Source organism: Jaculus jaculus, chromosome 1 (genome assembly GCF_020740685.1).
Source record: "Jaculus jaculus isolate mJacJac1 chromosome 1, mJacJac1.mat.Y.cur, whole genome shotgun sequence".
NCBI lineage: Eukaryota > Metazoa > Chordata > Mammalia > Rodentia > Dipodidae > Jaculus > Jaculus jaculus.
In genome coordinates, this window is record NC_059102.1 from 280,416,929 (window position 1) to 280,429,577 (window position 12,649).

Sequence of the window (12,649 nt, forward strand, 5' to 3'; positions counted from 1 at the left end):
TAATTTATCAATGCCAAAGACATTCCTATCTCCCACATTTCCCACTAAGTATGATGAGCTATACCTAGCAAAATTATATTTGAGAATAGAAATACAAGTTTCTTCTTGAAAAGACAAACTTGGAGAGCAAAGGAGGAATTTAAGTTTATTCATTTGTCCACAAATATTAACATGGGGAGTTCACAATCAAATATGTAACACAAAAATAAAATGGTTACATACAGACAATAGTATTTATTAACATTTATTCTGGGGCTGGAGAGAGAGTTCAGTGGTTAAGGTGCTTGCCTGCAAAGCCTAAAAAAGCAAAGTGAATTGATATTTTTAAGGAAGAATTAAGAGAAAACCAGGGCTAGAGGAACTGAGCAAGGTAAGGCAGACAGTGATACAGCTTAAGTTTAATGAGGTAAGAGCTAAGGAAATAACTCCAGGCTCTGATAAGAGTGAGGATTTGGGGTTTAGGCCAAGGAGCACTGCGTCATGTTCTAATACACACTTTACATGAATAAATCACAAGGAGATACGGAAAAGGAACTGGAAAGGAAGATGAGTAGAGCATGGTTGGAAGCAAGAGGACTTGGCAGAAGGGAATGGACTTGCCCTGAGAAGTTATAGTAAGAGGAGAAGGGGTGCTATCAAGAAGTGTCAAGAGATTTGCCAGTGAGCTAAAATGAAGACTGAGGGATAGAGAGAAACCAAGCATTACAAACTCTTGGCTGTAACACCTAGATAGACTTACTGGAAGAAGCTAAAGGAGAAGCAGATTGGACAGACGGTAGATAATAAAAATGCAATGAATAAACAATTTAGTATAGCAGGTGACAAATCTGTGGGTCGAGGTAATAATTGGGGCCAGGAATGATAACAGACACCTGTACACCCAGCACAAAAAGACCAGGAATTTGAAACCTACAGAGAAAGCTACAAAGAGCAGGTCATCAACCTGGGCTACATGAAGCCCTGTCTCAAAAAAAAAAAAAAAAAAAAACTTTTTCTTTCTCTCCTTTCTCTCTCTACCTCACTCTCAAATAAATGACAATACTTTTTAAATGGGCTGGAGAGATGGCTTAGTGGTTAAAGGCACTTTACTACAAAGCTTGATTGCCCAGATTCAATTCCCTTGTACCTACATAAAGCCAGATGCACAAAGTGGTTCATGTGTCTGGATTTCATTGCAGGGGCAAGAGCCCAGGTGTGCACCCATATATTTATTCATTTTTCTTCCTCCCTCCCTCCCTCCATTGCATGCTCACTCACGCTCGCTCGCTCTCTCTCTCTCTCTCTCTCTCTCTCTCTCTCTCTTAAATAAAATATTAAAAAAGCTAAACAAACGAGAGACATCAGTGACCACATGCTATCACTGTTACCATTATCATTAATAAAGATTAATTAGGTACTGAGCAATATACTAAAAGAAAGCTCCACATCAGCCCTGAGGTAAAACTTACTCTTCTCCCTTATTGGCAAGAAAACTGGCTTATAGAAGGTAAAGAAATTGCCCACCAACTAGAAAGGGGGAAGCAGCCTTTCATCTGAGGAAATTTGACGTTAGAGCCCATGCTCAGTGTCTCCACCCTGAACAGTAACCCTATTTCCTTCCAGCTCCTCAACACAAACAGTGCCACTGACTGCCTGAGGGGAGAAGGCAGATCAAACTTAAGACCTTCTACTTGCTAGACAGGTGTTCTACCTCTGAGCTATGTCCTCAGCTCCTGATCTTTTGGAAGAGTGTCTTACTTTATAATTCTGTCTGTCCTTGAAGCCATATGTATTCCAGATGGTCCCTAGAGTTTCTCATAACTACTGACTTCTAACAAAGCAACGAATACATTGAATGCTGCTCTTCACAACAGCCATCATGAAAGGCTAATTCCTACCCAGAACACTTTCTACCTCTGAAGGATATGTCTGAAATTCTAGTTATAGAACTGTAAACAGAACTAATTTGTGAACCACATAAACATTATTAGTATTAATTAAGCAGTGTGTCTCATTTTTTAAAAAGAATTTTATTCACAAAGTATATAAAGCTCTAAATGACTTTGGACTATTGTCAAATGTCAAATTCACCCTCAAAAGTAGAGTAATTTTAATATATACTATATCTTAAATTTTCAAGTCAGTTCCAAATTAAGTTGGAACACACAAAAATAAGACAATGGTAGTTCGATTCATGTTAGCTTCATCTTTGCCACATCATTCTGAACACTGTTCAAATAGAAATTCCAAGAAGCAGACAGAGAATCCACACTGTTCTCAATATTCACTCTCAAGTAACTACCTTTGAAATATGAGGAATACTTACCCCTAAGTATGTAGACATGAACAGTTAATCTGAAATCGAACATAACTCAGTCACACTTCCAATATTTTGTAATCACTTCTCACTTGACAGCCTTCTTAGTAGTGTATAATCCCATATGATCTTTTCCTAAAATAACCCTAAGTAACTGAAGTTCACAAGATATAACATAAATAAGTGTATCTGTATTTAGCTGAAAAAGTAAATTCTGTAACTCTCAAAGATAATTACCTACTTTACAAGTACTTGCTCGGTACTCATTATCAACTACTTATTTATATAAAATATGGTAAGTGAGAACAAGACAGACTGGTCACTCAGGCCTGTAATCTCAGCAACTTAGAAGACTACAGTGGGAGAATTCCCAGGTCAAGGTACTCCTGGGCTGCAGAGTGAGTTGAAGGCCAACCTGAGCAGCTTAATGTGGTTCTCTCATGAAATAAAAGAAAAGATACAAAAAGGGCTAGAGGTGTAATCAAGTGGCAGAGCATTTGCCTAGTGTGTGCAAAGCCCTCAATCCCCACCACATAAACGGGATGAGGAGACAGTGTAAGAACAATACTAAAAAATATATTCTTATTTACTGCAAGAACATTCGTATAAGGAATGACCCATAATCATTATTTTTCTTTGAGAAATCATTTTATTGTCTTCTAAATTATCTATTTCCTCTACTGTAATATTGCCCCTAGAGTCTCCTTTGTTGAACCATGTTTATAAAATACAGTAAGTATTTTGGGTCATTATATTCCAATAGTGACAAAATATCCTTGAATACCACCTGAGACCATAACCCCTACCACTTAAGATTTGGAGACAAAAGTGGACATGCTATTGTCAAGATGTTGCTAAATCCGAGTCCAAAATAAGGAACAAAATAGATGTAACTAGAAACGTAAAGGGTGACCAGGTAACACAGGTTTTCTAAGTCATATAAAAATGTAGAATTCATCCCCAACACAAGAAGAAGTGAAAAGGACTAAGGAAAGGAATATAATCAAGTTAGCTCCTGCTGCAATGCAAAGAAGGGACTGGCAGGAATCAGGCACCAAGAGACAAGACTGTGAACTAGAGTGCCACTTGGGAGCAGGAGGCTGAGCTCATGCACTAGCTAGGAGGGGTAATCACGAGAACAGGAAAATGCCTAAGCATGAGGTATAAAATTCCTGTTTCTAGCTTTAGTCACTACATGGATGTACTGGATTCTACCTGAGCGTCTGAGGCATTACAAAAACATTAGACATTCCAGTAAGATAGAGAGGCTACCAAGAAGGAAAAGAAAAGACAAATATCACATGCTCTCCCTCACATGTGGGACCTAGATTTAAAAAACAGAAAACAATGTGAAAAGAAAAGGAAGCTAATGTTAAGGAAGGGGGATGATGGATAATAGGGAACAAATATGAGCACAGCACAATAAAATACATGTGCCTAATTAGATGTCACAAGCAAATTCTGGATTTTGAACATTTATTAAAGTTTCTAATTTAAAAAGTTAGAGTCACATGAAGCAGTAGGTCTGGGCAAGAAAAGTTTGAGGAGACTCAAAGATTTTAGAAGAAATAAGAAGCATGAGTATTAGCTGCAAGTGAGGTTGGGGGATTAAGGGGAGAAAATTAGGAAAAGAGTTTGGGAAATGAGTGGGAAGCTTATGGATTAAAGGAGGAAACTACTGGAAAACAGCAAGTTTACTAAGGTTCATGAATCTGAACTATGGCAAAAAGCTTCTTCCCTCAAAAAAGCTACTGATCATTCTCCTGTGCTTAACCAGTGAAACAAACTGCTACAATGAGATTAGAATATCTAAATTGCTATGAGGACTTCCAAAATAGCAGTTCATATTCAATGTTATGTGACATGTACCTTTACAAAGTGAATTCCTCAAAGGAACCAAGCAAAATGAACCATGTCACCTAAAGAACAACTCTGGATGACTACTGAAAGAAGAAGGAACTACAGTGACCATGTCCAAAAACTTTACCCATTCATTAGAACCTACCACAGAGTGCCCACAATGATAACTAATTAGACCCTGAACTTGCTACATGGTAAACATACAAAAATCCTAAGGGATGGAAGCTTGCAATGCCACAAAGCTTCAAGGGACAGTCTATATACTCATACCAAAAAAGAAAAAAAATGACTTATTTATTTATTTATTTATTTGAGACAGAGACAAAGAGGCAGTAGGCAGAACGAGTATGGGTATGCAAGGCATCCTGCCACTACAAACAAACTCCAGGTGCATGCTTCACTTTGTGAATCTGGCTTTACAAGAGTACTGGGGAATCAAACCCTGGCCACCAGATTGTGCAAGCGAGCACCTTTCAATGCTGAGTCGTCTCTCTAGCACAAGAGTATTTTTCTATGTACAGATCAGGGTAGTAGTCTTGTCTTTCAGCTATTACCTCAGGTTCTCATCACCATTAAAATCAATCTTGAAATGCTTAGAATTGAGCTGTGATAAACATTTTATATTTAACTTTATATGAAAACAGGATGTGCCCTCCCCACTTAAAAACTATGAAGCAAAATAGTCACTAGCTGTCAGAAAACTCCTAAGACTTAAAGGCAAAATCTCACTGTTATTTCAGGGGGTATCACTATACCTGATTTTAAGTTATACTACAATGCTATATAGTAATAAAAACAGCATGGTACAGACACAGATCAATGGACTAGAACAGAAGATCTAGCCCTGAGTTCAAGCAACTACAACTACCTGACCTTTGACAGAGGAGCCAAGAATGCACATATTTTCAACGAATGGTACTCCAGAAACTGTATAACCACATGTATAAAACTGAATTTAGACCTATTTCTCTCACCTTACACTAAAATCAACTCCAAATGGATTAAGGACCTAAAGATCAGGGACACAGCTCAGTGGTATAACACCTGCCTAGCATATGTGAGGTAATAGGTTTAACAAAAGGTTTTTTTTTTTTTTTTTTTAAGGGAGGAGGAGGTTAAGCATGTTTTTTATATTTTATTGGTCATTTGCATTCCTGTTTAATGAAGTACTTAATCAGACATTTCAACCATCTTTTTATCAGGATGCTTATCTTTGTCATACTGTTATATAAGAAACATTTATTTTTGTCAGGTTCTGAATCTTTTGTTACTAGGTGTTATAAATACAAGGTGTTATAAATATTAATTGTATAGCATATCTTTTCATACTTTTTGATGTCTTCATGAATAAAAGTTCTTTTATTGTACCATATTTATCAATAATTTTGGCTAATCCTATTTTACAAAGCCTTCTGTTTTCTGAGGATTTTCTCCTGTATTTTCCTTCTATAATTTTTTTATAATTTTCTTTTCATAGTAGTTCTTCAATAAACCTGAAATTGATTGTTGAATATAAAGTAAGAGTTATCCTTGTATTTTTTTTTCTTCTAAATGGTATCCAATTGTGTCAGGCATGGAGGAGCAAACATGTAATCCCAGCTCTCATGATGCTCAGGCTGGAGGTTCCTGAATTTAAGGACAGATTGGACTACATATTGATATTTTTGTCTTGGGAAAAATTATTTATTTTAATAAATTACATTGTTTGAAATTGGTCTGGAGAAATGGCTTAGCCGTTAGGGCACTTGCCTGCAAAGCCTATGAACTCATGTTTGAATCTGCAGGTCCCAAGTAAGCCAGAAATAAGCACTCAATGCTGTACATGTGCACAAGGAGGCACATGCATCTGGAGTTCATATGCAGCAGCTGAAGTCCCTGGTGCACCCATTCTCTCTTGCACGCACAAATTTAAAAAAATGAAAAAATTACATTGTTTGAAATTAAGTCTCTTACTATGTTACTTTTTCTGTCACACCTATTACAAAGTCTTAAATAAAGTGGGGGAGTAACTGTATTGTTTTGCAAGTAAGAGTCCAAAGGCAATGAAAATATCCAAGACAAAACTCAAGTCAAAACGTCCATTCACTTCCCTCTAATGGGTGGAACCAAGGGAAGAACGGGGAGAGAAGGCAAAGAGCTAACTGAAAATAAATTCTCTTCAAGTTCATGAGAATTGAACAGTCACACAAATAATAATAATAATAACACATAAATTTCACATTCTATATAAACCTAAAAAACAAAGGAATTCATACTGTACTAAAAAAGGAAACCACATATTATGCATTAGAAGTGTCTAGTATCCATCTCAAACAAGAAAAAGAAAAGACATGCTAAGACTACATCACTCATCATTATAACAGAGAATTGGTATTTGACACTTAGAAGGTGAAGGTTTTTAGAGTTCTGTTTATGCCCAGGCTTATATTAGCATTACAAAAGTGAAAGAAGTCACTGATAACCATATGTTGCCATATCACCCCCATGATTCAGGCCAATGGTGTGGAACAAAACAAAAGAAGGTTGTCAACCCTGAGCAGAGGATGTCCTTTCCCAGTCTTTTAAAATAATGCTACCAAGAGCAGTAACATTTTTCAAAGACTTAATAAGCAGTAACGTCTATAAGCTCTTGTCAGGTAATCTTTCTTTCACTGTCTCACAATATCAGTCTCGAAACAGTAGAGAAAAAAAAAAATATATATATATATATATTCTCCCTTCCCCCCACATGATACAAGGTTGCTAGAGCCTGGAATGGCACTTGCCTATTTCTTCTAACAGGGAGAGAGGTTTCCCACAGCAGGAGGTATAAATGAAAGGAAGAATGTGAGAAGAAATTTAGAGCCATTTATATAATTTTTAAATTTATACTGTCTGCCAGTCTAGTTTCTCATAAGAAAATAATTACTTTCATTGTCTGCCTACTACTGCCACTCTGACCTTTCTGGGTTGTTGAATCAGTAGGAGGCAAAAAAAAAAAAAAAAAAAAAAAAGTGCTCTTTTTTTTTCATTGAAACATAGGACTCTTCAAAACTGTGAACTTCACAATCATCTAATCTTTATAGGTGTTCTTTTATTGTTTTGCTAGAAACAATATAATAAGAAATAATAGTGTGTCCCATATGTGTGAAAGGGTACTTGAAATACAGTTGATATAAGCTGTTTATTACAATCTTGGTCATGTAACTATACCTATTGCAAAAAAGACAGACTTAAAATCTTCTTGAAATTAAAGTCCTATCTTTCCTTTCAACTAAAGGGTCTCTTAATGCAAATAATTCCAGCAGGTAGAAAAAAATGAAGCAATGAAGCAATGTAAAAGCTCATTAAGTATGTCCATTTTAAGGAGCTCCTGACGTATTTTCACTATATATTCTTATTCCTATTACATGTTAAGTGTGAAGTTCTACAGGACATCGAAGGTAAATAAGACAGTCCTTTCACACAAGAAGATTTTAACATAGTAAAAAAGAGATAGGGAAAATGCTTGTATAAAAATGACACAAAGGTGCCTGAAATCCCAGAATAGAAATTCAAGTATTCAGACAAGGTCCCATGGCAGAGATGGCATTTTATGTGAACCTTGAATGATAGATAAAAAGTAGAGGGAAAGAAGGAGTGTAATATGAGAAACTTCACATAAACAAAAAAGACAGTCTTCAGAACTGTACTTCAGGGATAAGTCAACAGATGCTTAAAGACAAAAGGATTTTACAGATAGGATAGTTTGGAAACCACACCATATGTACTCTCTGAAATTCATACTGTTCACTGGTATAAGAAAGGTACTATGAAAGTAGTGCCATGAGTACCTGTTTACCTGAAGGATCCTAAACCTATTTCAGTTAAAAGAACTTCTATCAAGTCTTCCAATACTTAAGACTATCATTTGAGCAAAACCAGGGCAATACCACCAGAATATATTGAAGATTGTAGAAGGCCTCTGTGTGTGTGGAGGGGGGGCAAGAATTAAATGAGAGAGAAGACTCTGCTCAACATCAGAGACAGACTTTATTCAGGGAAAGCCTGAGAAGGGCAGTCGCCTTGCCTCAGGGTATAGCCACTTCAAGGAAGTGATAATCTGACAGGTGGTTTGAGCTATTCCAGGAAAGTGATAATTAGGAGGGGTGGTCTGGGTCACTCTTGGGAGACAAGAGTTATAATGAAATGGCAAAGTCCAAAAATAGAGATATTCTGGTTTTAATAGCCTCAATTATCACACTGAAAAGTTTTCTGTTGTGGTTGTTGCTTTTTGTACTGTTTATGTGTTTGTGTGTTATGCACACACATATGTATGCAGCTGCACATACATGTATATATGGAGGCCAGAGATCAATATTAAATGTCTTCTAATGCTTTCCACTTTATTTATTAAGGCAAAGTGTGATGTTTAAATTCTCTTGTCAACTTTATCACGCTATCCGATTACAAATCAAGTTAAGAGGAACATCTCTTGGACAAGTCTTTAAAGGTGTTTCCAAGAAGGATCGAGTGAGGAAGACCTTCACTCTGAGTAGGAAGCCCTTCTGGTGGTAGACTATATATAAAGAAGGTCCAAGAGATGATGGAGCCTTTTGCCAGGCTCTCTGCACTGCTAAGTCACGCAATTTGTCAATGCACCCTGTTTGTGATATCCTTCTTAAATTTCAGAACCCAGCTGCATCAGCCTTCTAACATGGACTGAAGATCAGCAACTCTCCAGGAACACTCAACCTTCAGTGCCAGATTGGGATTGCTGAAGCATCCATACTTGTCGATGAGCAGCTACTGGATACTCCTATTCTTCATCCTGGAGGCAGCTATTGTACAGCTTATTCCTATAAACTACTTTCATAAACCCTCTTTATAACACTTGCTCATTTTATGAGTTCTGTTCCTCTAGAGAATTCTGACTAATAAACAGTATCTCTCACTGAACCTGGAGTTTACCAAAAACAGCTAGTCTAGCTAGCCAACTTGCCCAGGCATCTGGCACTATGATTCCAGGAAAGCACCACCATGCCTGGCAGTTATGAGGATGCTGTGTCTCCAAAGTAAATTCTTCAATCTCCCTACACTCAAGAGACAGTTTTCATGAAAAACAATGAACATAAGGTGCTAATCCCACATGATGACGTTTATGATTTTAAATGTGTTGTTACAGACTGAGCTTTAAGATGAGCCTATATGACAAATGAAAGATGCAACAGGATGACTGTCCATGGTGTATATATACATTTGTTACTTAAGCATTCTTTGTAATTCATCATACAAAATACTAAGGAACTACATAAGAAGAGAAATACTGCTAGTACAGGAGGAAGGCAGAAATAGAAAGTGAAGATCATCCAAAGCAGAAACAAGTACAAAATACATAGGTATTCCCCCCCAAACCCTGAATGTATTTTTGCCTTTTCCTACTCTCCCTACATTTGTTAGTAACTCTCAAAGTCTATAAGTCACTCAAATGAAGTTGCAAGCTATGTCACCCTTTTGTTAGCAAGTTTCTATCACATGATAACTGCATAAACTATTTAAAGCACAACCTTTATTGAAACTTGAAAATTCAAAATTAGCATTTTCAGCACCTTTATGGGAACTAAAAATGTTTCTAATCATATTTAATATAGATATGTAGACTTATACCTCCTGAATCAAAATAAATTACCTGTGGTTGAAACTGAGGAACAGGTGGCCCTTGCATGCCTTGTGACTGCTCATCCATTGTCTGAAACAACAGGAACTTTACAATTCTGCAAGAATAAAAAGTTGAAATTTAAATAATGCAATCATTATCAATTCATATCACTCACCATATGCCTGACACATGCATTCAAATATGGTAAATTTACATGATGCATCAAGATACCCTACACTCCTATCTCAGCCATTAGCTAAACCAAAGCTGTTTAGTTTACAATCACTCACAGTCTTGACCACTTCCACTTCCCCATGGTAGCATTATATGCTTAGAAAATTCCATTTCTGCCTTACAGATCAATGACCTTTCCTGTTGTTCTTGTGCTTGCAACAGGATAAATCAGAGTAAGCTCCTTGTAATCATGCTCAATGTTTGACTTCCTAAAAATGTGCCTTTTGTCACAGTCTACTTTTAGTACTAGAATTAAAATGCTCACTTTATTATACTCTTTAAAAAGCAATTCTGGACATATATTTATTTGTACTGTAACTATCTTCAGCTATGTGAGTTATATTTTTAAAACCTTCAATGGTATTTTATATGGACAGAACATATGGTCTAAGAAATCAAACTACTTTATGATTAATGCTTTATACATGACTTATAAATTAGTTTCCTACTAAGTTCCCTTACATTACTTTCTAATGTAAGATTTCTTCTGACTTTCATATTTAGACCTATAGATGTCTTGGTATTAAATATTTTCTATGTATTTTAAAAGTTAGTATTTGCTTTTCAGTATGGTATCTAATGATCTCAAATTGTATACTGAAAAGAGTATCCTTTACCACACTATACTGCTGCCCTGCTGTCTGTGCCATGTACTGAGTTGGTGTGTAGATACATATGCAAACCTGTGTTTGCACGCACACCATATACAATGTGTAAACAGGGATATGTCGGCTCTAAACATGTATAGATTGTTTTGTTGACATTTTTAAAGGACATAATGTAACTACCATTTGCACAGCATATACCTTGTATTGGATCTAAGTAACCAAACAATGATTTAAAGTACATAGGACAATATGTATATGTCTTATGTAAGTATGTAAGGGACTTCAGGGGGCTGAAGTGATAGTTCATCAATAGACTGCTTGTCATCCAAGGCATGAGGACTTGCGTTCAACCCCCAAAACCCACATGTAAAAAGTCAGGCATGGTGGGATGTACTGGTAATGCCAATCCTGAGGAGGAAAGATAGGTTTATCCCTAAAGCTTGCGGGTCAGCCAGTATAGCCAACAAATTTCAGGCCAGAGAGAGATCTTGTCTCAAAACAAGTTGGACAAAGCCTGAGGAAGAACACCTGAGGCTGTCCTCTGGCCACTACATTTACCACACACAAGTGCACTACACCAGCACATGCACAGGCACACACACACATAAGAAAAATAAGGGACTTGAAATAACTTATCCCTATTTTATATAATTTTTATTAAGTTGTTAAATCAAAATCTGAGTATCATCAATTTTGGAATCCATGGGGGTATGATCTAGGACCAATTCCTCAGTAATGCCAAAGGACTATATCTGTTTTAAAATATTTTATTTGTTTATAGATTGACTTATTGATTTGAGAGAGAGAGAAAGAGGCAGCTGAGATAGAACAAGAGAGAATGGGCACACCAAGTCCTCTAGCCACTGTAAAAGAACTCCAGACCAATGTGCTACCTTATGAATCTGGTTTATGTGGGTAGTACTGAGAAATTAAGCCTAGGTCCTTAAGTCTTCTTCACAAGCAAGCACCTTAACTGCTACACCATCTCTCCAGCCCCTATACCTGTTTTAATCTGCATTTTCATTGGCTTATTTGTCTAGGCTAAATCCTTTTGCTATCCTGAATGAGTACCCATACTATCAATATACTACAGTATATTAGTCATATTGCCACTAAAATAAATAATAAAATATTAATCAACAAATCTTCATTCTAAAGTCTTTATAAGCAGGTGTCATGGATCATACTTCTAATTTCAGTACTTGAGAGAGGCTGAGACAGGAGGATAGCCACAAATTCAAGGACAGCATGGGCTACACAGTGATTCCAAGACAGGTTGGGCTACAGCATCTTTTAAAAAAAACACAAGTTTTTATATCTGCTTGATTACACATTTGATTTCAATATGAATTTTAGAACCAGTGTTCGTTCCTGTTTAGATTAAAAAAAACAATACCAATATTTTTGATTGAGATACATTAACTATAAATGAACTAGGAGAAATATAATAATAATATTCTCTTTGAATTCATAGGTATGGAATATTTCATTTAATTTCTTTCAAAAAAGTTTTTGGTTTCAACATTGCACTAGGTCTTTGATTGAATATTTGATTGTAATATGAATTTTAGAACCAGTGTGCCTGTTTCCTATTTTGGGTTTTTTTTTTTGGGGTTTTTTTTTTTTCCTCCAAGATAGAGTTTCACTCTAGTTCAGGCTGACCTGGAATTAACTACATATTTCAATATATAACCCCTTGACTGATTCCAGGAATACAATGAAAAACTCTGTTAGGTTGCAATAAAAAGTGCTTTTACCATATCAAGCAGCAATATCCAAGTAAATACTGGTAAAAAAGCCAAGGTAAAAGAGATGCATAAATTAAAGAGATGGAAAATGATTTAAAATAACAAACTGCCTAACAGAAAGAACTTATATTAACAAAAACTCATAGTTTCTGTCTGAAAATAAAAAAATCTGTATCTTTTCCAGATTATACATAAGCTTGCTAAGCACAAAGAATAAAAAGCAACAAAATTTTCTCTGCATAATACATAACACAGCTGTATGTGTCATCAGTCTGTTAATGCCATT

The 12,649-nt window shown here is 36.2% G+C and overlaps 1 protein-coding gene across 2 annotated transcripts in view; it reads right to left on the bottom strand.

The window, feature by feature from the left end:
• Nek7 (NIMA related kinase 7) overlaps positions 1 to 12,649 on the bottom strand; it is a 163,383-nt gene that overhangs the window by 81,673 nt on the left and 69,061 nt on the right. For both annotated transcript variants that reach the window (XM_045138193.1, XM_045138188.1), the window contains exon 2: positions 9,804 to 9,888. In XM_045138193.1, coding sequence (XP_044994128.1) covers positions 9,804 to 9,860 — 57 coding nt within the window. In that variant the 5' untranslated portion in view covers positions 9,861 to 9,888. The remainder of the gene's footprint in view (positions 1 to 9,803; positions 9,889 to 12,649) is intronic.